At 39.2% G+C, this 21,025-nt stretch overlaps 1 protein-coding gene across 2 annotated transcripts; it reads right to left on the minus strand.

Annotated features, from left to right (window-relative positions):
* Positions 1-264: 264 nt before the first annotated feature.
* On the minus strand, positions 265-20,643 carry commd7 (COMM domain containing 7). Of its 2 annotated transcripts, XM_062979181.1 has the most exons (9): positions 20,363-20,641; positions 16,024-16,077; positions 13,303-13,405; positions 8,769-8,825; positions 8,647-8,684; positions 4,026-4,116; positions 3,865-3,914; positions 1,798-1,846; positions 265-415 (listed from the first exon to the last, which is right to left on the minus strand). In XM_062979181.1, exons 1-9 carry the CDS (start codon positions 20,447-20,449, stop codon positions 339-341), a joined length of 606 nt encoding a protein of 201 aa, XP_062835251.1. In that variant the 5' UTR covers positions 20,450-20,641; the 3' UTR covers positions 265-338. The 2 variants fall into 2 exon arrangements, with proteins under 2 accessions (XP_062835251.1, XP_062835252.1); XM_062979182.1 differs by lacking the exon at positions 16,024-16,077 and having other exon boundaries at positions 20,363-20,643.
* Between the last annotated feature and the right edge of the window lie 382 nt (positions 20,644-21,025).

The following is a 21,025-nucleotide window of genomic DNA, read 5'->3' on the forward strand; positions in this document are numbered from 1 at the left end:
CAAACCAAAGGAACCTGAAATGACTATAGCAGGCATGAGCAAACTTGGGACCTCCAGGTGTTTTGGACTGCAACTCCCAGCATTCCTAACAGCCTCAGGCCCTTTCCTTTTCCCCCTCCGCCGCTTAAGCAGCGGAGGGGGAAAAGGAAAGGGCCTGAGGCTGTTAGGAATGCTGGGAGTTGCAGTCCAAAACACCTGGAGATCCCAAATTTGCCCGGCAGCCCAAGTAGTGTCGATCCGCATTAATTCCACAACGTAGATGCCTTGTCCGCCCTTAAAACCATTTTATTATTTCCCCTCCAATGATCAGGATTCGTATCCGGTCCCCGGCAGGAGCTTTAGCTGAGGCACTCCAGGCTGGCCTTCATTCTTTCCATTTCGTGAAGGAAGCTGTAAAACTGGGGCAGCGTCAACTCTGATGGGAAGAGAAGGAACAATATTGGGATTACAACGATTACAAAACCAACGTCGTAAACGACGAACGGAAACAAGAAATGCACATTTTCATATCGCACAACGTCACCGAATTTGAAAACAATTCTCTTGGTTTGAAAGTTGGAAGCTTTTAAGCAGTGGCTGGATGGGCATCTGTCAAGGGTGCTTTGCTCGTTGTTGACCTAAGCAACCCAAAAGATAGTTGCATCTATCAAGTAGGGCATACCGACATAACTTGCACTTTTTCGGTCCAGTTTCTTTGGATCCAATCCAATATTTTATCAGTATATTTTCTATGTGATTTTTTATTGTTGATGGTTTTGTTTTATTGTTTGTTTTATATTGTTGTTGTCCGGGCTTGGCCCCATGTAAGCCGCCCCGAGTCCCTTCGGGGTGATGGGGCAGGGTATAAGAATAAAATTATATTATTATTATTATTATTATTATTATTGGATTTTTATTATTATTTATTTACTTACTTCATTTCTATCCCGCTCTTCTCACCCCGCAGGGGACTCAGAGTGGCGTACAACATACATTTAGGCAAAAATCCAATGGCACATTATACAAAGCAAGTAAAACATAACAAAAAACCAATAGAAACAATCAACATATAAATACAATTTAAAAGCATTAACATTAAGATATTAAAACATAAAAATATAAAAGCAGCATCTAGGTACACCCCTCCCCCACCCATGATCTTAAGGTCTTCTTTGGCCCTCTTGGATTTAGGTACCGCTTATGCAGGGAGGCTAATTTAACTAATTTAAGACTCCATAAAAATCATCCAGCAGCGTGCGGAAAGGAATGAGGAAGTAATCCATCAAGGACTCGGTGTCACAGTGGATGATGAAGCAGCAGCTCCCCCTGTGGCCGGAATCAAGCAATGAAGCCGGAAGCTGGAAAATGTTAAATTGGTTCTATGTCTCTGTCTGTATGTTGTATGTCTAATGGCACTGAATGTCTGCCATGTATATGTACATTGTGATCCACCCTGAGTCCCCCTTTGACGTGAGAAAGAAGGGAAGAATATAAATACTGTAAAATAAAATAAATAATAATAATAATCCACAACATACAAATATTAAAATAGAATGGAACAACCCAGTTCAAACAACCTCCTGCACTGGGGTTTTGTGCCCTATAAAAACAAAGCTCTGGGATAGTGTTACATAGTGCATGGGTATGTGCAGGCCTGGGCCAACTTGGGCCCTCCAGGTGTTTTGGACTCTAACTCCCACAATTCCTAACAGCCTACCGGCTGTTAGGAATTGTGGGAGTTGAAGTCCAAAACACCTGGAGGGCCAAAATTTGTCCATGCCAGGGTTTGAGCATTTGCAACGAGGGTCACGTACTTACCCATGTAGACGGGCTCCATCCGGTTTCCTTTCTTCACCACCAATTTCAACTGGAAAGAAGTTTTAAAAACACATCTCAGGTTTAGCAAAAGGAAACAGAACTCCCTAAAACCTTCAAAGCGCTCCCCTTTCTGCATGCAGCAAATCATAATAGACCGCAAACATTTCAACAGCCGGGAAACACAACTCCCTGAAGTTTGGATTCTAATAGTGTCTTGTAAACTGAAGTCGGATGGTAGGGTTGTCATAGAAGAAACTGGAAAGAGCTCCTGTGCTTTTAATGGCTGCACAGAAGAGGGAAATTTCCCTTTTATGAAATGCATAGGAGCCTTTGCCCACTTTTGCATTGGCAAGCCTTGCCAAAAAGCAAACAGAGAAAAAAGAGGTTCGGATCAGAGGGACAGGAAGAAGGAAGGAAGGAAGTTCCATTTGGTGGGAAGCCTTAGCATTGAACGGTTATGTTGTTAAAGTGAGAAGTATGGAACCCTGCGCAGACGGGGAAGCCTTAGCATTGAACGGTTGTGTTGTTAAAGTGCGAAGTATGGAACCCTGCGCAGACGGGGAAGCCTTAGCATTGAACGGTTGTGTTGTTAAAGTGCAAAGTATGGAACCCTGCGCAGACGGGGAAGCCTTAGCATTGAACGGTTGTGTTGTTAAAGGGCAAAGTATGGAACCCTGCGCAGACGGGGAAGCCTTAGCATTGAACGGTTGTGTTGTTAAAGTGAGAAGTATGGAACCCTGCGCAGACGGGGAAGCCTTAGCATTGAACGGTTGTGTTGTCAAAGTGCGAAGTATGGAACCCTGCGCGGACAGAGAAGCCTTAGCATTGAACGGTTGTGTTGTTAAAGTGAGAAGTATGGAACCCTGCGCAGACGGGGAAGCCTTAGCATTGAACGGTTGTGTTGTCAAAGTGCGAAGTATGGAACCCTGCGCAGACGGGGAAGCCTTAGCATTGAACGGTTGTGTTGTTAAAGTGCGAAGTATGGAACCCTGCGCAGACGGGGAAGCCTTAGCATTGAACGGTTGTGTTGTTAAAGGGCAAAGTATGGAACCCTGCGCAGACGGGGAAGCCTTAGCATTGAACGGTTGTGTTGTTAAAGTGCAAAGTATGGAACCCTGCGCAGACGGGGAAGCCTTAGCATTGAACGGTTGTGTTGTTAAAGGGCAAAGTATGGAACCCTGCGCAGACGGGGAAGCCTTAGCATTGAACGGTTGTGTTGTTAAAGTGAGAAGTATGGAACCCTGCGCAGACGGGGAAGCCTTAGCATTGAACGGTTGTGTTGTCAAAGTGCGAAGTATGGAACCCTGCGCAGACGGGGAAGCCTTAGCATTGAACGGTTGTGTTGTTAAAGTGCAAAGTATGGAACCCTGCGCAGACGGGGAAGCCTTAGCATTGAACGGTTGTGTTGTTAAAGGGCAAAGTATGGAACCCTGCGCAGACGGGGAAGCCTTAGCATTGAACGGTTGTGTTGTTAAAGTGCAAAGTATGGAACCCTGCGCAGACGGGGAAGCCTTAGCATTGAACGGTTGTGTTGTTAAAGTGAGAAGTATGGAACCCTGCACAGACAGAGAAGCCTTAGCATTGAACGGTTGTGTTGTTAAAGTGCGAAGTATGGAACCCTGCGCGGACGGTTAGTCAATGCGACTTAAGCAATGTGCAGTCATTGAATTCTTGACAGCAGATGTTCCCACCTAAACATCTTTAAACTTACTCGCCCAACGACGCACAGGAGTCACAACACAATCACCATAAACAGCTGGCATTCTCTGAGGAATCTCCTTTGGGGCGACACCTTCTGCTGTCAAGAATTCAATGACTGCACGTTGCTTAAGTTGCATTGACTGATTGTCTGCGCAGGGTTCCAGACTTTGTCCTTTAATAACATAACTGTTCAATGCTAAGGCTTCCTGACAAATGAAACTATAGAGGAGAGTCTACTTAACAAGCCAGTCCCTGCCGCAGACCAGGACTGCCACCTGTTGAGCAGTTACGAAGGTGGAGGCATTACTTTTCATTCAACCCACGTATCTCAGAATTACAGAATCGTCCTGCAAGACAGTGGCTCACCTGCAAGAAGATGCTTCCCACTTTGCCCAGTTCGCTGCTTCCGGCCGTAACTGGTGGCGAGAAAAAAGACAAGTTATGGACCAAAACCAGTGCCTAGGTGTTGGGGGCAAAATGCCAGGGAAGGGGTGCTTCTTGGTTTGAGACAAAGCAAAATTACTCACCCCCAAACTTCCATTCCATGTCCATGAGCTGGTTGACCATCAGGGTCTGCCCCACCGCTAGGCGCGAGAGCGTCGCCACATTTCCCTTCCACTGCGTCACAAAACCACAATTTCACATCTTTATCCATGTTGTTATTTTGCCCAGTCTTGATTTGATTTGAATGCCATGACATTGTGGGATTTGCAGAGCCTCCTCTGCCAAAGAGCATTGGTGCCTCACCAAACTACAACTCCTAGGATCCCATCGCATTAAGCCATGGCAGTTAAAGTGGTGTCAGACTGCATTCATTCTACAGTTCCTAGGACAGTGATGGCCAACATATGACACGCGTGTCAGCACTGACACGCCTAGCCATTTTTGCTGGCACACTGCCACATGCAGATTGATTGGATGACTATGTCTTTTGTGGTCAAATTTGGTGTGATTTGGTCCAGTGGTTTTATTGTTTACTCCATGAGAATTATGCACATTACACACACACACACACACACACACACACACACACACCATATATACTCAAGTATAAGCCGACCCGAATATAAGCCGAGGCACCTAATTTTACCACAAAAAACCTGGGAAAACTTTGACTCCAGTATAAGCCGAGGGTGGTAAATTTCAGAAATAAAAACAGATACCAATAAAATTACATTAATTGAGGCATCAGTAGGTTAAATGTTTTTGAATATTTACATAAAGCTCAAATTTAAGATAAGACCGTCCAACTCTGATCAAATCATTATTCTCATCTTCTTCAATGTAAATGTGCTTATGTATCCTTTTAATAATAACAGAGTAAAATAATACATAAAATAATAATAATAATAAATACAGGAAAATAATACAAGTCATAATAAATAGAGTGAAATAATAAATGCAATAATAATAATAATAATAATATCATAGTGAAATAATAAATTTATTATTATTAATAATAAAAATAGAGTAAAATAAATGTAATAATAGTAATAATAATAGAGAAAAATAATGAATGTAATAATACCAATAATAATAGAGTAATAATAAATGTACCATATATTCTCGAGTATAAGCTGACCCAAATATAAGCCAACCAGGATCCTCACCCGAGTATAAGCCGAGGGGGGCTTTTTCAGTCTTAAAAAGAGGGCTGAAAAACTAGGCTTATGCTCGAGTATATACAGTATATATATATATATTATTACTGTAGTATATTATCATATTATTACTATTATATTACAGTATTATTATATTATTCATTATTCATGACTACATTGAAACTACAATAGAGAGAAATCAGCGTGGAAACTACAAGAGGTACCATAGATTTTTGTATGTGGAAATAATGGTAGTAAATAGTTTTTGATTTATTAAATAAAGTTATATATTACAATTATATATTTTTGTTATTTAAACTATACATATTGCAAAATTATGGGTTTTTTTCTCTCGAAGTGACACACCACCCAAGTCATGCTAGGTTTTTTGGTGAATTTTGACACACCAAGCGCAAAAGGTTGCCCATCATTGTCCTAGGACCAATATTGTGGATTTAAAGTGCCAGTTTGAATACTTTGCTTTTCCGGCCCTGTTTCAGCAATGCCCTAATCAAAGGAAAACTAAATCCCAAAATCTCCAAGTAATCAACACAAACTTTGCTGCACTATCTGGTTTTGAAAATAAGATTTGTAAGGGTGCGTCTACATTCTAGAATGAATGCAGTTTGACACCACTTTAGTGAGGAGCCGTCATTCGCTGAGGCATCAGTTCCCTTGGATAGAGGATAAAAGACTTGGCAAAACTACAACTCCCAGTATTCGCTAGCATTGAGCAATTGCAATAAAATTGGTGTCAAACTCCATTAATTTTGCATGTGTAGGTGCACTAGTCTGAACACAAAATCCATTTATCTAAGGTCCCATCTACACTGCCATATAATCCAGTGCAGATAATCTGGATTCAGAAACTGGATTACCATATATACTTGAGTATAAAACAAAATTTTCAGTCCTTTTTAAGGGCTGAAAAAGCCCCGCTCAACTTATACTTGAGTGAGGCTCCTGGCCATCTTATATTCGGGGTGGCTTATACTCGAAAATATACGGTAATCAGAGTTGGACAGTCTTATCTTAAATTACAGTCTTATGGAAATGGTCAAAAACATTTAGCCTCAATTAATGTAATCTTATTGGTATCTACTTTTATTTTGAAATGTACCAGTAGCTGCTGCATTTCCCAACCTCATCTTATACTCAATACGTTTTCTCAGTTTTTTAATAGTAAAATTAGGTGCCTCGGCTTATATTCAGGTCAGCTTATACTCAAGTATTTTTATTTATTTATTTATTTGCAATATTTATATCCCACCCTTCTCACCCCAAAGGGGACTCAGGGTGGCATACAAGTTATAAATACATACAATATATTATATTATCAGTATAGCACAATATCAGCACTATATAAGCATTATATAGTACTCTATGACTACATTGCAATATTATTAGTAATATTACATGTTATTATATGTTTTATTATATGTTGTTGTTGTTATTATTATAATATAATAATAATAATACACTATATAATTGTATATGTAATGTAATATTACTAACAATAATATGTACTGTATATACTCGAGTAAAAGCCGACCCAAATATAAGCCAAGGCACCTAATTTTACCGCAAAAACTGGGAAAACATTGACTCCAGTATAAGCCGAGAGTGGTAAATTTCAGAAATAAAAACAGATACCAATAAAATGACATTAATTGAGGCATCAGTAGGTTAAATGTTTTTGAATATTTACATAAAGCTCAAATTTAAGATAAGACTGTCCAACTCTGATCAAATCATTATTCTCATCTTCTTCAATGTAAATGTACTTATCTATCCTTTTAATAATAATAGAGTAAAATAATACATGTAACAATAATAATAATAATAAATACAGGAAAATAATACATGTAGTAATAAAGAGAGTAAAATAATAAATATAATAATAATAAGATCAGAGTGAAATAATAAATGTATTAATACTAATAAAAATAGAGTAAAATAAATGAAATAGTAGCAACAATAATAGAGAAAAATAATAAATGTAACAATACCAATAATAATAGAGAAAAATAATAAATGTACCATATATTCTCGAGTAATAATAATAATAATAATAAAACCTTTATTTATACCCCGCCACCATCTCCCCGTGGGGACTTGGGGCGGCTCACAACGTTACAAAAGTAACAGCACAATTACATTAAACAATATACACAGTTTAAAACACAAGATGATAAAACAGAAGTTAAAACAAAGGTTTATATAACAGTAATAATATCAAGCTGACCCAAATATAAGCCAATCAGGACTCTCACCTGAGTATAAGCCGAGAGGGGCTTTTTCAGTCTTAAAAAAAGGGCTGAAAAACCAGGCTTATACTCAAGTATATACAGTAATATTATTATTAGTAATATTACATTACATATACAATTATAATAGTGTATTATTATTATTATTACATTGTATTACATCATAATATTATCAATATTATATGTGTGTGTGTGTGTGTGTATATATATATATATATACACACACATATAATATTGATAATATTATGATGTAATACAATGTAATAATAATAATAATACACTATTATAATTGTATATGTAATGTAATATTACTAATAATAATATAATATATATATGCATCTAAGGCTGGATCTGCACTGCCATATACCATATATACATATACATATACATACATATATATATGGCAGTGCAGATCCAGCCTTAGATGCAGATCCTATTTTTAACAGAATGTATTTCATAATTTTGAGCATGGAACCATCAGACAGCAAAAAGTGTCACTCTCTCAGCCACCTATGTAAACAATGTCAAATTTCAGAACTCCAAACACATAACCTGTACTATATTCTCAGACTTGTTTTATGTTAGTACTAGCTGTGCCCGGCCACGCGTTGCTGTGGCAAAGTATTGTGGTATGGGAAATCAGATAATCTGTATTTTATAGGCAGTGTGGAAGAGGCCTAAGTGAGGCCTAACTCTGCCTGTCCCCTGGGGTGAGTGGGTTGCTAGGAGACCAAGTGGGCGGAGCTTAGCCTTCTAACTGGCAGCAATTTGATGAAAGCAATTATTCCTCTCCCTCTAATTAGGACTTTATTTTTCTTTTCTTTTTGTTGTATGAACGTAGAGGCGTGGATGAGAGGTTGTGCTGTCAATTTTCAAGGTTGTGGGGCGTTTAGTTTAGTTGTTTAGTCCGGTGCCGTGATTCCATTACCCTTTTATATATATAGACTAGCTGTGCCCGGCCACGCATTGCTGTATCAATTTTTTAGTGTTTTTTATTATTTTTTATTGGGTTGCTAGGAGACCAAGTTGGAGGAGCTTAGCCTTCTAACTGGCAGCAATTGGATAAAAGCAATTATTCCTCTCTCTAATTAGGACTTTATTTTTCTTTTCTTTTTGTTGTATGAGCGTAGAGGCATGGATGAGGGGTTGTGCTGGGAGCTATCTGTGCCAGAGATATAAACGTGATGAATGAATACAGCAATCGGTGACTGAGCAGCTCAAGAAATGTCTCCCTGGGCGCCTAGTTTCAGATTCCAAGGGGAAAGGAATGCAAGCCGTACCTGTTCTTCGAAAAAGCTGGCCTTCTCCTCGCTCAGACCTGCAAGAGACACAACACATTGCAAGGAGGGAATGGACAGCGGAGGCTTCCCAGGATGACCGGAGGCGAACCAGAGGGACCTACCCAGAGAGATAAGATCAGCTCGGACCTGTTCGGCCGACAGAGCCTTCTTCAGGGCACCTGGAGCAAACATCGTAAAAGAGAAAAAGGGTCAGCGAAAAGGAGCAGCATTGTCCGGCTGCAGTGCATTGCTACTGTGCAGAAGAGAAAGCAAAAAGGGAAGCTCATGCACTGAACTGACACAAGGGAAGCTGCCTTTTGCGAGCACAAGTGCTTGGTATTGTGCATTCAATACAAAAATAAGCCTATCACACAGGCATGGGCAACCCCATGATTTTAAAGCTGCCTGAAACCACGTAGGTTTCCTTTTTGCACCTCTGAAAGACAACCTACATCAGGGGTCCCCAAACTAAGGCCCGGGGGCCGGATGCGGCCCTCCAAGGTCATTTACCTGGCCCCCGCCCTCAGTTTTATAATATAATATTTTTATATCAGTTTTAATAATATAATATACTAGCTGTGCCCGGCCACGCGTTGCTGTGGCGTTGTCTGGTGGTGTTGGTGAGAAATTGTTGAGGTAGTGGTGGTATTGAAAGTCTGTTGTATGGTTGTCTTTATGTTTAGTATGCACACTGAAGTGGATTATATGGCAGTGTGGAGTCAAGATAATCCAGTTCAAAGCAGATAATACAAGATTCTAAATGGGTTATATAGTTGTGTGGAAGGGCCTTGAGTCTACACTGCCATATAATCCAGTTAAAATCTGGGGAAGAGGCCTAAGTGAGGCCTAACTGTGCCTGTCCCCTGGGCTGAGCAGGTTTCTAGGAAACCAAGTGGGCGGAGCTTTGCCTTCAAACTGGCAGCAATTGGATAAAAACTGTTATTCCTCTCCCTGTAATTAGGACTTTATTTTTCTTTTCTTTTTGTTGTATCAACCTAGAGCCGTGAATGATGGGTTGTGTTGTTAAATTTCGAGGTTGGGGGGCCTGTAGTTTTGTTGTTTTGTCCGCTGCCCTGATGCCATCACTCTTTTATATATATAGATTGTATATACATATAATATTGATAATAATCTTATGTTATACAATATAATACTAATAGTAATACCATATAATAATATTAATTATATGTTATATATTACATATTATATAATAGTATAGTGGTATAGTTCAATATAGTAATATACAATGCTAATATTGTGTTATGCTAATAATATAATATATTGTATGTACATACACCTGCTCTGAGTCCCCTTCTGGGTGAGAAGGGTGGGATATAAATGTAGTAAATAAATGCAGTAAATAAATAATTAATTTTAGACTTAGGCTCGGCCAAAGTCTGACATGACTTGAAGGCACACAACAACAACAATCCTAATTAACTTGACTATCTCATTGACCAGTAGTAGGCTCACACTTTCCATTGAAATCCTAATAGGTTTATGTTGGTTAAAATTGTTTTCATTTTTAAATATTGTATTGTTCTTTTGTTGTTGTTGTTGTTGTTGCACTACAAATAAGACATGTGCAGTATGCATAGAAATTTGTTTGTATTTTTTTTTCAAATGATAATTCGGCCCCTCAACAGTCTGAAAGATTGTGGACCGGCCCTCTGCTTCAAAAGTTTGGGGACCCCTGACCTACATGGTTTCAAATTCAGTGACTTCAATGATGTTAAAACAGCTTTGAAATCATGGGCCACGAATTTTTCCCAAATGGTTTTGATGCCTGGGTTGAACAATGGTGCAAATGTGGACAAATTGATGGAGACTATATTGAACGGTAGTTTTGTGTAGAGAATAGCTGAGGTGATGATCTGTAGCGACTTCTGCTATTATATGTTCATTCATAACGTTTTTATGATGCGGGAGGCAAAACCTTTTGACCCACCCCCCATATCTATCTATCTATCTATCTATCTATCTATCTATCCATCTCTGGAGTTACACTTCTATATATATAAAAGGGTAATGAAATTTCGGCCTAGGACAAAACAACAAAACTACACATCCCAGAAACACTAAACTTGGCAGCACAACCCCTCATCCATGCCTCTACGTTCATACAACAAAAAGAAAAGAAAAATAAAGTCCTAATTAGAGGGAGAGAAATAATTGTTTATATCCAATTGCTGCCAGTTAGAAGGCTAAGCTCCGCCCACTTGGTCTCCTAGCAACCCGCTCAGCCCAGGGGACAGGCAGAGTTAGGCCTCACTTAGGCCTCTTCCACACTGCCCATAAAATACAGATTATCTGATTTTAACTGGATTATATGGCAGGGTAGACTCAAGGCCCTTCCACACAGCTATATAACCCATTTATAACGGACTTAATGTAAGGTAAAACCCTTACCCTTTACCTTAACTACCACCAATTCCTCAATACTTTATTTCCCATACCACCAGACTTCGCCACAGCAACGCGTGGCCGGGCACAGCTAGTCTATATATATAAAAGGGTAATGAAATTTCGGCCTAGGAGAAAACAACAAAACTACACTTCCCAGAAACACTAAACTTGGCAGCACAACCTCTCATCCATGCCTCTACATTCATATAACAAAAAGCTCCAGCTACTCCAGAAAACGGCCAGGCTTTGAGACTGCAAGGCTATTCACTGCTATTCCACCTGGCCAACAAAGGATTCCCATAAGCCACAGCAACGCGTGGCCGGGCAAAGCTAGTTAATTACATATATGTCTTGTTCTACTTAACTCCATTTCAGTTTATGCTAGATAAAAACCAACATACAGTAGAGTCTCGCTTATCCAACGTAAACGGGCAGGCAGAACGTTGGATAAGCAAATATCTTGGATAATAAGGAGGGATTAAGGAAAAGTCTATTAAACATCAAATTAGGTTATGATTTTACAAATTAAGCACCAAAACATCATGTTATACAACAAATTTGACAGAAAAAGTAGTTCAATATGCAGTAATGCTACTGTATTTACGAATTTAGCACCAAAATATCACGATGTATTGAAAACATTGACTACAAAAATGCATTGGATAATGCAGAACGTTGGATAAGCGAGTGCTGGATAAGTGAAACTCTACTGTAATAGAGTAAAATAATACATGTAATAATAATAATAAATACAGGAAAATAATACATGTAATAATAAATAGAGTAGAATAATAAATGCAATAATAATTATAAGATCAGAGTGAAATAATAAATGTATTAATAATAATAATAAAAATAGAGTAAAATAAATGTATCATATATACTCGAGTATAAGCCGACCCGAATATAAGCCGAGGCACCTAATTTTACCACAAAAACCTGGGATAACTTATTGACTCGACTATAAGCCGAGGGTGGGAAATGCAGCAGCTACAGGTAAATTTCAAAATAAAAATAGATACCAATAAAATTTCATTAATCAAGGCATCAGTAGGTTAAACGTTTTTGAATATCATATTTCAAAGAAAAACAATAAACTAGCTCTATAAGTGGAAAAGTAGGGGCAACAAAAACAATATGGTATCAACAATAACCTAATAATAATAATAATAATAATAATAATAATAATAATAATAATAATAATAATTTCATTTGGATCCCACCCTATCTCCCCATGGGGACTCAGGCCGGCTTCCAACATAGTAACAGGCAAACATTCAATGCTTATATAAACAATACAGAGCTAGATATAGATCTAAATTATAGATACTAATTTCACATATGCATTTCCCCCTGAAACGTTTTATTTAAGATTAATACATAACCATGAACAATATTTGTATCAGTGATTTATCCATTTTGACAGGGCTCAAGTTGTTTTTAAAGGACTCTTTTCATTATGATTTGTGTTGGCTGTATATTTCTTTTGCCCTAATTGGCAGAAAGGTGGGGTTTATATTTTAAAATAAATATAATGAGCCCCCAGTATCGGCTCGAATTTTGTTCCAAGAGACAATCCCACACACATTGGATACCAAAACCCATGATATACAATGGTATAGCCAAACAGTGTCCCTTGTGTATAATGGCAAAACTGAGGTTTGCTTTTGGAATTAAAAAAAAAAATTTTTTTTCAAGGCATGGATTGTAGAATCCGTGGATGCAACATCTGTAGTTGTGGAGGATAACAATACACTATGGGTCCTTCCACACAGCCATATAACCCAGAATATCAAGGCTTTGAACTGGATTATCTGAGTCCACACTGCCATATAATTCAGTTCAATGTGGATTTTATACAGCTATGTGGAAGGGGCCTTAATGACGCTTGTTGCAAAGGGTGTAAAATGAAGATCAAACCAAGAAAAACAGGATGAGCCAAGCTGGGCTGCCAATAAAAGTGTTGGGAAGCATGGGTGCATCTACAATATAGAATGAATGCAGTTTGATCCCACTTTAACTGCTATCACTCAATGCTATGGAGTCCTGGGATCTGTAGTTTTGGGGAGGCCTCAACACCCTTTGGCAGAGAAGTCTAGAAATCTTGGAAAACTACAACTCCAGGATTCTATAGCATTGGTCATGGCATTTAAAGTGGTGTCAAACTGCATTAATTCTACAGTGGAGACGCAAGAAGTGGCTGTCCTTGGCGAGCAAACCTTCCTTGAGCTGTCCTGTACTCAGACTCACTATTTGGCACCAAAAGCAGGCTTTTGACGATATTCTTCAAAGGGCCCAGGCTGATCTTATTGGTGGAAGCAAGTTCAGAGAGCTGAGCCAGAAACCTTTCAATCTGCAAAAGAAGAGCAAAAAAGCAGTGTCCTTCATCCAAAAGGAGCAAACTGGACTTCAAACTACTTATCCGTATATACTCGGGTATAAGCCGACCCGAATATAAGCCAAGACACCTAATTTTACCACAAAAAAAAACTGGGAAAACATTGACTCCAGTATAAGCCAAGAGTGGTAAATTTCAGAAATAAAAACAGATACCAATAAAATTACATTAATTGAAGCATCAGTAGGTTAAATGTTTTTGAATATTTACATAAAGCTCAGATTTAAGATAAGACTGTCAAACTCTGATCAAATCATTATTCTCATCTTCTTCAATGTAAATGTGCTTATGTATCCTTTTAATGATAATAGAGTAAAATAATACATGTAATAATAATAATAATAAATACAGTAAAATAATACATGTAATAATAGAGTAAAATAATAAATGTAATAATAATAAGATCAGAGTGAAATAATAAATGTATTATTAATAATAAAATAGAGTAAAATAAATGTAATAGTAACAACAATAATAGAGAAAAATAATAAACGTAATAATACCAATAATAACAGAGAAAAGTAATAAATGTACCATATATTCTCGAGTATAAGCTGACCCAAATATAAGCCAACCAGGACCCTCACCCAAGTATAAGCAGACGGGGGCTTTTTCAGTCTTTAAAAAAAGGGCTGAAAAACTAGGCTTATACTTGAGTATATACAGTACGTAGTTTTTTTACATTACGTTAAAAACTATTACATATACAGTAGAGTCTCGTTTATCCAACGTAAACGGGCCGGCAGAAGCTTGGATAAGCGAATATCTTGGATAATAAGGAGGGATTAAGGAAAAGCCTATTAAACATCAAATTAGGTTATGATTTTACAAATTAAGCACCAAAACTTCATGTTATAAAACAAATTTGGCAGAAAAAAGTTCAATACACAGTAATGTTATATTGTAATTACTGTATTTACAAATTTAGCACCAAATATCACGATATATTGAAAATATTGACTACAAAAATGGTTTGGATTATACAGAGGCTTGGATAAGCGAGGCTTGGATAAGTGAGACTCTACTGTACATGTAATAATAATAATAAGATCAGAGTGAAATAATAAATGTATTAATAATAATAAAATAGAGTAAAATAAATGTAATAGTAACAACAATAATAGAGAAAAATAATAAACGTAATACCAATAATAATAGAGAAAAACAATAAATGTTCCATATATTCTTGAGTATAAGCTGACCCAAATATAAGCCAACCAGGACCCTCACCCAAGTATAAGCAGACGGGGGCTTTTTCAGTCTTTAAAAAAAGGGCTGAAAAACTTATACTTGAATATATACAGGACGTAGTTTTTTTACATTACGTTAAAAACTATTACATATAGTTATTATTGTCATGGTTGTTGTTAACCACTATCAACCTGATTTCAAATTATTGTTACCCATGAATGAGAGACACTCAGGTCCCCAACAATCAACAGCTAGGTCTTGCAATGTATTATTATTATTATTATTATTATTATTATTATTACTCAAAGTGGCTTGCTACACTACAAAGAATGCAATTTACAATATTAAAACTACAACCTTTAAATATTAGAAAAAAATTAAGCATAGAATTCTTAAAAACAGATACTGTATATACTCGAGTATAAGCCTAGTTTTTCAGCCCTTTTTTTAAGACTGAAAAAGCCCCCCTCGGCTTGTACTCGGGTGAGGGTCCTGGTTGGCTTATATTTGGGTCAGCTTATACTCGAGAATATATGGTACATTTATTATTTTTCTCTATTATTATTGGTATTAATACATTTATTATTTTTCTCTATTATTGTTGCTACTATTACATTTATTTTACTCTATTATTATTATAATTATTAATACATTTATTATTTCACTCGGATCTTATTATTATTATTATTGCATTTATTATTTTACTCTATTATTACATGTATTATTTTCCTGTATTTATTATTATTACATGTATTATTTTACTCTATTATTATTAAAAGGATACATAAGCACATTTACATTGAAGAAGATGAGAATAATGATTTGATCAGAGTTGGACAGTCTTATCTTAAATTTTAGCTTGGTGTAAATATTCAAAAACATTTAACCTACTGATGCCTCAATTAATGTAATTTTATTGGTATCTATTTTTATTTCTGAAATTTACCACCCTCGGCTTATACTGGAGTCAATGTTTTCCCATTGTGTGGTAAAATTAGGTGCCTCGGCTATATTCAGGTCGGCTTATACTCAAGTATATACGGTAGTTTAAATCACCTAAAACCATTAAAAACTACCTGTAACTTTTTTATGGAGTCCATCCACTTGTAATACTGTTCTCCTTTTTCGCTGCTGCCTTCTACCTTTCCGAGCAGTATTGTCTTTTCATGACATGGTATCAGTATTATTTATTTTAATAACAGTATAGAACAAATCCCTAAAGAAAATGCAGATATTTCAAAGAACGAGGGCCTCGTCTTTCAGTTTATCTCAAGGGGGAAATATTGTACTAATAACTGTGAATTATGGCTAGCAATATTAAAACCCTCCTGTTGTGTAAATACCTAGTTAGACTTGTTATCTGACAAAACGGATTACCGTACCTCTTTAGGTTCTTGGAGAAATTGGAATACCAGTTCAGTTAGAGCAGAGAATTGCTGGGGGGAAAAAAGACAGAATAATTCAATGTCAATCACATTAAAACTGTTGCTCTTCTTCCTTTCTTACTCATTCTACGCCCAGGAAAAAGTGAGACTCTTCTCATGCCTACACTAATACAGTAGAGTCTCACTTATCCAACATTCACTTATCCAACGTTCTAGATTATCCAACACATTTTTGTAGTCAATGTTTTCAATATATCGTGATATTTTGGTGCTAAATTTGTAAATACAGTAATTACAACATAACATTACTGCGTATTGAACTACTTTCTCTGTCAAATTTGTTGTATAACATGATGTTTTGGTGCTTAATTTGTAAAATCATAACCTATTTTGATGTTTAATGGGCTTTTTCTTAATCTCTCCTTATTATCCAACATATTCGCTTATCCAACGTTCTGTCGGCCCATTTATGTTGGATAAGTGAGACTCTACTGTATACACATACCAAGCACACAACTCCGGAAACTATTCTATGAACCATACACTTATTAATTCTTGATATGTCCTTCTTAAAGTCAATGTTTGTATGTTTGTTTGTATGTATGGATGGATGGATGTATGTGGCAATTTTCTGATTGGGTGCAACTTTGACAGGCCACTGCGACTGCCATGAAGGACTGACCTGGCCCAAACTTGGCACACTTAACCCCCATGACCCACTTTACATCCTGGTGCCATTTGGGGGAGGATGGACCACGGATGCTGGGACTTGCAGTACTTTCAATCGCTTCGGCACCCACAGACCACTGCGATGCCCACCAGTGACAGAACTGGTCCAAACTTAGCGCACAGAACCCCTGTGGCCCCCTTAATGTCCTGGTGCAGATTGGGGGAGGATGGACCATGGATGATGGGACTTGCAGTACCTTCACTCACTTCCTGAGACCACTGCAACTGGCAGAAATGACAGAACTGAACCAAACTTGGCACCCATATCCCAAATGACACACTTTACACACTGCAGCAGTTTTGGGGAGGATGGACCAAGAATTATGGGATTTGCAGTACTTTCAAACGCTTTCTCTCCCACAGACCACTGTTACTTTAACCAATGACAGATCAGAATCAACCTTGGCACACATACCCCCTATGACCCACTTTACATCCTGGTGCAGTTTGGGGGAGGACAGACCATGGATGATGGGACTTGCAGTACCTTCACTCACTTCCTGAGACCACTGCAACTGCCTTAAATGACTGATCAAGACCAAAACCTGGCACACATACCCCCCACGACCCACTCTACACCCTGGCAGGAATGACAGAACTGAACCAAACTTGGCACCCATATCCCAAATGACACACTTTACATGTTGCAGCAGTTTGGGGAAGGATGGACCAAGGATTATGGGATTTGCAGTACTTTCAAACACTTCCTCTCTCACAGACCAGTGTTACTCTAACCAATGACAGATCAGCACCAAACTTGTCACACATACCCCCCATGACCCACTTTACATCCTAGTGTGTTTTGGGGGAGGACAGACCACGAATGATGGGACTTGCAGTACCTTCACTCACTTCTTGAGACCACTGCAATTGCCTTAAATGACAGATCAAGATCAAAACCTGGCACACATACCCCCCATGACCCACTCTACATCCTGGTGCACTTTGGAGGGGGATGGACCAAGGACGATGGGACTTGCAATACCTTCACTCACTTCCTCAGAGCACTGCGACTCCCACTAATGACGACTGAGTACCAAACTTGGCACACACAACCCCCATGACCCACTGTACAGCCTGGTGCAGTTTGGAAGAGTTTGGATCATGGATGATGGGAGTTGTAGTTCACCTGCACTCACTGAACCCAGATGACATTGCATCTAGACTACACTTCTCAAATGACCCGGACACTGCTGGGTCCCCAAGCTAGTATATAACCACAGGTCCACTTTCAATAACATTTACCTAATTCAAAGCTTTCCAATTATTTTCATGTTGGTAATACACCTTTTAGACATACGTCATTGAGCAATATAAAGCAATCCAGTTTTACTAGCAAACATGAGGTTAAACTAACCCCCTAATATGAGATATAGATGCCTACATTCGCCCCTTCTACATGACCATATAAAGTCTACATGACCATATAAAATTATGTGCTTTGAACTGGATTATATGGCAATGAAGAAGGGGCCATTCATTTTATTTACAGCATTTCTACTGCGCCTTTCTCACCTGAGGGGACTCAAGGTGGCTGATCTGATTTAAACTGGATTATATGAGTTTAAGGTAAATATAAAGGTTTCCCCTGACATTAAGTCTAGTTGTGTCCGACTCTGGGGGTTGGTGCTCATCTCCATTTATAAGCCGAAGAGCCGGCGTTGTCCGTAGACACCTCCATGGTCATGTGGCCGGCATGATCACATGGAGCGCCGTTACTTTCCCGCCAGAGCGGTACCTATTGATCTACTCACATTTGCATGTTTCGAACTCCTAGGTTGGCAGGAGCTGGGGCTAACAGTGGGCGCTCTTTCCACTCTCCGGATTACACTGATTTATAATCCAGGCCCGGAGTCCCGGTGGCGAAGTGTGTTAAAACGCTGAGCTGCTGAACTTGCAGACTGAAAGGTCCCAGGTTCAAATCCTGGGAGCGGAGTGAGCGCCCGTTGTTGCTCCAGCTTCTGCCAACCTAGCAGTTCGAAAACATGTCGATGTGAGTAGATCAATAGGTACCACTACCTATTGGTACTACCTTTTGTGGCCCGCCCTTGTTTTTATTGTTCTTCTGATTTTGCCTTGTAATGTATATTATCATTTATTGTATTGTTCAATGTGTTATGATTTGTTGCTCTTTTTATATTTTATATTTATATTAATTGTATTGTTCTGGGCATGGCCCCATGTAAGCCGCCCCGAGTCCCCGTTGGGGAGATGGTGGCGGGGTATAAATATTTATTTATTTATTTATTTACAGTATTTATATTCCGCCCTTCTCACCCCGAAGGGGACTCAGGGCGGATTACAATGAACACATATATGGCAAACATTCAATGCCAACAGACAAACAACATTCAGTTTTAGACAGACACAGAGGCATTTTTAACATCTTTCCAGCTTCACGATTCCGGCCACGGGGGAGCTGTTGCTTCACCGTCCATTGGTGGCTGTTCTTCCTCATTCTTTTCCTCGTGAGTTTTTTTTATAAAATAAAGTTTATTATTATTATTATTATTACCACTCCGGCAGGAGGGTAATGACGCTCCATGCAGTCATGCCAATGGCCACATGACCTTGGAGGTGTCTACGGACAACGCCGGCTCTTCTGCTTAGAAATGGAGATGAGCACCAACCCCCAGAGACAGACATGACTAGACTTAACGTCAGGGGACACCTTTACCTTTACCTATAATCCAGGCCAAAAAGGATAACCCGGGTTTCATTTGGCAGTGTAGAAGTGGCCTGACACACTGATGGAAAGCTCTGCTCTAATTTATGAAATCCAACAACTGACATTTGCCTCATTTTGTTGTTGTGGGAAAAAATATATATACTGTGTTTCCCCGAAAATAAGACAGTGTCTTATATTAATTTTTGCTCCCAAAGATGCACTAGGTCTTATTTTCAGGGGATGTCTTATTTTTCCATGAAGAAGAATTCACATTTATTGTTGAACAAAAAATAAACATTTATTATCACAAACCAACATAACCAGACAAACTGTGAATCCTATCAAGAATTTCTTGTTACTACCATTATTTCCATGTACAACTGGTATGTACATTTACTAATCTTGCATGCTCTAGTGTTCTGTTTGGCAGGCGCTGGGCATGCTTCCAAAACAAAAATTTTGCTAGGTCTTACTTTCAGGGGAGGCCTTATATTTAGCAATTCAGCAAAACTTCTACTAGGTCTTATTTTTCGGGGATGTCTTATTTTCGGGGAAACAGGGTAGTTACGCCTGGGAGTTGTAGTTTCACAAGGGCTTCTCTGCCCAAGGCAAGCTACAACTCCCAGGAAACCATAAGCACTGAGCCAGGGCAGTGAAAGTGCTGCCAAGTTGCATTACTTCTACAGTGCAAACCCACCCAGGGAGAAGGAGGAGGAGGAGTTGGAGAGGTGCTGGGGGGACCTTGTTGGCGCCCCTTTCTCCGGACCCAGGGGGGCGCCCAGAAGTTGGGGTTCAGGCAGACCGAAGGGGCAGAGCCAGTAGAACCCCCTTGATCCGGATTGGAGGTGGGGACTCCGACAGGGGGCGCCCTTTACTGGTTTGAAAGCGTGCGCTTTTTTGGTGCGCCCTGGGCGCATGGCGCACGCCGCACGGGCTCACCTGGGGACTGAGCTGGTTCAGGGGCTGCAGGTCGGCGGGCATGGCCTCCTCGGGACCCGGTTCCCGGGGGAAGTGGAGCGGGGCCATGGCGGCTCCCAGCCCCGCAGACGTCCCTCCCTCGCCTCCGCCTCCAACACTCTTCGCTCCGCCTTTTTTGCAGCCTGCAAATCCGGGCTGGCACTTTCGCAGCAGACTCCTTTGCCTTACGCTTGGCTTCTCCTTTGCCTTTTTGGGTTGGAATGAATGCGGGCTGGCAACACCATGGACTGCTCTGGCTTGCTGCAGTGCAACCCTGGGAGTTGTAGTTTTCCAACCCCTTCCCTGCCAAAGAGGGCAGGGGTCTCGCCAAACTACAACTCCCAACATTCCATATTATTAACCCTAGCAGTTCCAAGTGGTGCCCAATAGCACAAAGTTCATAATAAAATGAACATTACATTTATACAGTAGAGTCTCACTTATCCAACATAAACGGGACGGTAGAATGTTGGATAAGCGAATATGTTGGATAATAAGGAGGGATTAAAGAAAAGCCTATTACACATCAAATTAGGTTATGACTTTACAAATGAAGCACCAAAACATCATGTTAGACAACAAATTTGGCAGAAAAAGTAGTGCTCTGGTGGGAAGGTAACAACACTCCATGCAGTCATGCCGGCC

Source organism: Anolis carolinensis, chromosome 4 (assembly GCF_035594765.1).
Source record: "Anolis carolinensis isolate JA03-04 chromosome 4, rAnoCar3.1.pri, whole genome shotgun sequence".
Taxonomy (NCBI): Eukaryota; Metazoa; Chordata; class Lepidosauria; order Squamata; family Dactyloidae; genus Anolis; species Anolis carolinensis.

Bases quoted from the DNA above. Each gene is read 5' to 3' on its own strand.
- commd7 (XM_062979181.1), bottom strand. From the start codon at position 20,449: ATGGCCCCGCTCCACTTCCCCCGGGAACCGGGTCCCGAGGAGGCCATG. The intron at 13,406-16,023 runs GTACGGTAATCC...CTTCTTTTGCAG, and splicing joins TTCTCCAAGAACCTAAAGAG to ATTGAAAGGTTTCTGGCTCA. The intron at 4,117-8,646 runs GTACGGCTTGCA...TTTGTGACGCAG, and splicing joins CCAGCTTTTTCGAAGAACAG to TGGAAGGGAAATGTGGCGAC.